At 55.8% G+C, this 2,605-nt stretch overlaps 1 protein-coding gene across 1 annotated transcript; it reads right to left on the reverse strand.

The window, feature by feature from the left end:
* Positions 1-615: 615 nt before the first annotated feature.
* Positions 616-1,395, reverse strand: LOC113942059 (feather beta keratin-like). The gene is made up of 2 exons (XM_027633200.1): positions 1,286-1,395; positions 616-1,046 (listed from the first exon to the last, which is right to left on the reverse strand). The coding sequence occupies exon 2, from the start codon at positions 1,024-1,026 to the stop codon at positions 688-690; it is 339 nt and encodes a 112-aa protein (XP_027489001.1). The 5' UTR covers positions 1,027-1,046; positions 1,286-1,395; the 3' UTR covers positions 616-687.
* Positions 1,396-2,605: the final 1,210 nt, after the last annotated feature.

The raw sequence follows: 2,605 nt of genomic DNA on the forward strand, positions 1-2,605 counted from the left end.
TGGAGTTGTGTGTTCAGCTCTGGGAGCCTGAGGAGAAGGAAAGCAGGGAGCTGTTGGTGGGATGCAGAGTAGATCCTTGGGGATGATGAAGGGCTGGAGCCCCTGGTGTCAGTGGAGACTGAAGGCACCCAGACTGGGAGTTTGTGTGCAAGGTGTGGGTGGTGTGTCCAAGGCTGTGTTTGGACAAGGGAAGAGTTTGTGTCCCATTGTGGAAGGCCCATGTGTACCAGTCTCTGTTGATCCCTGTGAAATATTTCCTAGGGGACAGCTGGTCCCTTTTCCACCCAGATGGCATCTGTTACCGGAGCTCTGTGGCAAATGAAGTTGTCAGAGACTTGGAAGAAGAAAGGATGAGGAGGCATTTCATATTTTGCTGCAGGAGAACTTTATTGAGACAAAAGAGTGAAAAGGCAAGAAAAGAGTGGAAGGGATCAGGTGTGAGGTGCAGTAGGGCAAATGTCAGCTGAGGTACTTCTGTTGTAGCAGATTTTGCCGGAGCCCAAAACTCATGGCCATGTTTGCAGGCAGCAGGGGCTGGCCCCTTGGCTGCTTCCTTGCTTGGAGCCCTGAGAGCAAGAGCTGGAAGTGCTGAGCACATTGGAGAGCCTTGGCATGGAGATGAATCCTTGTTCCATGTGCTGACTTGCAGGTCGTGGGTGGTTGGTGTTGGGGCAGTTGTTTGGGGCCTCAGCAGGTGCCGTAGCAGCCCCTGTTCCCGTAGCAGCCCAGGCCTCCCAGGCCGTAGCCAAAGCCACGGCCATAGCCCAGGCCGTAGCCTCCGTCGCCAAAGCCGCCGGAGATGGGCTGTCCCTGGACGTTGAGCTCCGTGCCCAGGGCAGCCCCTGCGGTGGATCCGACGAAGGAGCTCTGGGGGAAGGAGGTCATGATGGGCCCTATGAAGGTGACGCGGACGGGGGAGGGCTGGATGAGGACGGTGGAGTCCTGGCACTGCCTGACACAGGGCTCGTTGCAGCTGTTGGCCAGCGGGGTGGGTCCGCAGGGGCGGCAGAGGTCGTAGCAGGCCATGGGTGTGGTGTGGAGGGGCCCTGGGAGGGCAGGCAAGAGAAGAGAAGAGAAGGGGAGAGCAGAGAGGGGTGTGAGGCAGCTGCGGGCGCTGGGGGTGCTGGGGGCAGTGTTGCAGGAGGGCTGGGCAGTGGGGAGGCTGGTGTGGGGCTGTGGGGAGGCGTGAGGGCTGCTGAGGCTGGGGCAGAGCGTGCTGGCCGAGAGGGGCCAGGGGAGCGGTGTGTCAGGAGCAGGAGGGGGTTGTGAGGGGCTGGAGGCTCACCTGGTTGTGGGCAGAGAAGGCAGGAGAAGGCGTCAGGAGAAGGGTGTGAGGGAGAGAGGCGCTGGGCCGGCTTTTATGCTGCTCATGCAGGGGCGGCACAGCCTTGGCCCGGCCCTGTCAGCTGGCGGCACCTTTGAGGAGTAGGGATTTGGGAGGGTTGGATTGTTGGATGTGTGTCAGGGAGGGCTGAAGAAACAAGCAGTGCCCAGGAGATGTGTGATGTCATCAGTGAGGTGATTTTCTGGTCGTCATGTGCTGTGGTTTTTGGGTGCTTTGTGCTGACTGGGTCCTCTCTTGTTCTGTGTGACTGGATGTCCGTCAGTCATTTTGTTGTACCCAGGAATGCTGAGGGAGTCATTTGATGTCCTGGGGAGGTCACCCTCCGTCAACTTGGAAAGGTCATAGTCCTTTGGAGCAATTCTTGAGGGATGAAAGAGAGCTCATCCCCTAGAATCGTGATTGAGATCAAGAGAGAGGACCTGGAAAACTTGAGGCTGTTCAGGCTGAATTCAGGTTGGTCAGGTTCCATCCCTGTGGTCCACTTGGATTTCTGAAATTTTCATGACAAGGTACTTGGTCATTTAAAGTTTATTTATTGACCTCCTAAATAAATATAATAAACAAAGACCCAATGGGACTCCATCCCTTTTTGCCCTGGCTGGTCTGTGATGCCAATTCCCTTCTTCCGCATTCAAGCCATGAGGTTTCCTAACTTTGAACCTGTAAGTTGTAACATCCTGTATCTGTGAATAAAAAATTATAATTACTAGTGATTGTTCAGTTGGCTCCTCTCTCCTCTTGTGTCATGGTGGGGACATTGCTTTGTGGAATTCTGTGATTCCTTGAGGCCCATGAAGCCGTGTCCATCTGACCTTGGCAGCAGCTATTAATTGTGAGTATTAGAGGGCAAAGGCTGGAGTTGATGGTGCGTGTCAGGGAGGGCTGAAGATGTGAGCAAAGCTTTGGAGAGGTGGGGTGTGATGAGTGAGGTCCCCCCGTGTCCGTGGTGTGCTGTGGTTTGTGGGTGTGTTGTGAGGAGGGGCCCCAAAGCATCCCAGCCCTGTCAGGCTGCACTGGGCTGTCCCATGTGCCTGGTGTGAGCTGTTGCCTCTTCCCTCACCTTCCATCCCTCCCGCCTTTGATTCCACCTGGCTAAGCCTGACACTGGACCTGACTTTTCCTGCTGACTGTGCTCTGGGGGGTTTTGGTGCCCCTCCTACTTTTAAGGTTTTGATAGCTGGGGCCTTTTGGGCCCTGTCCTGGATTGAGTGGTAGGGGGTGAGGTCCCTTCTCTGGGCATCTTTTCTGTCTGAGGGGCAG

The sequence above is a fragment of the Corapipo altera genome, unplaced genomic scaffold (genome assembly GCF_003945725.1).
Source record: "Corapipo altera isolate COAL_440 unplaced genomic scaffold, ASM394572v1 58671, whole genome shotgun sequence".
Lineage (NCBI taxonomy): Eukaryota > Metazoa > Chordata > Aves > Passeriformes > Pipridae > Corapipo > Corapipo altera.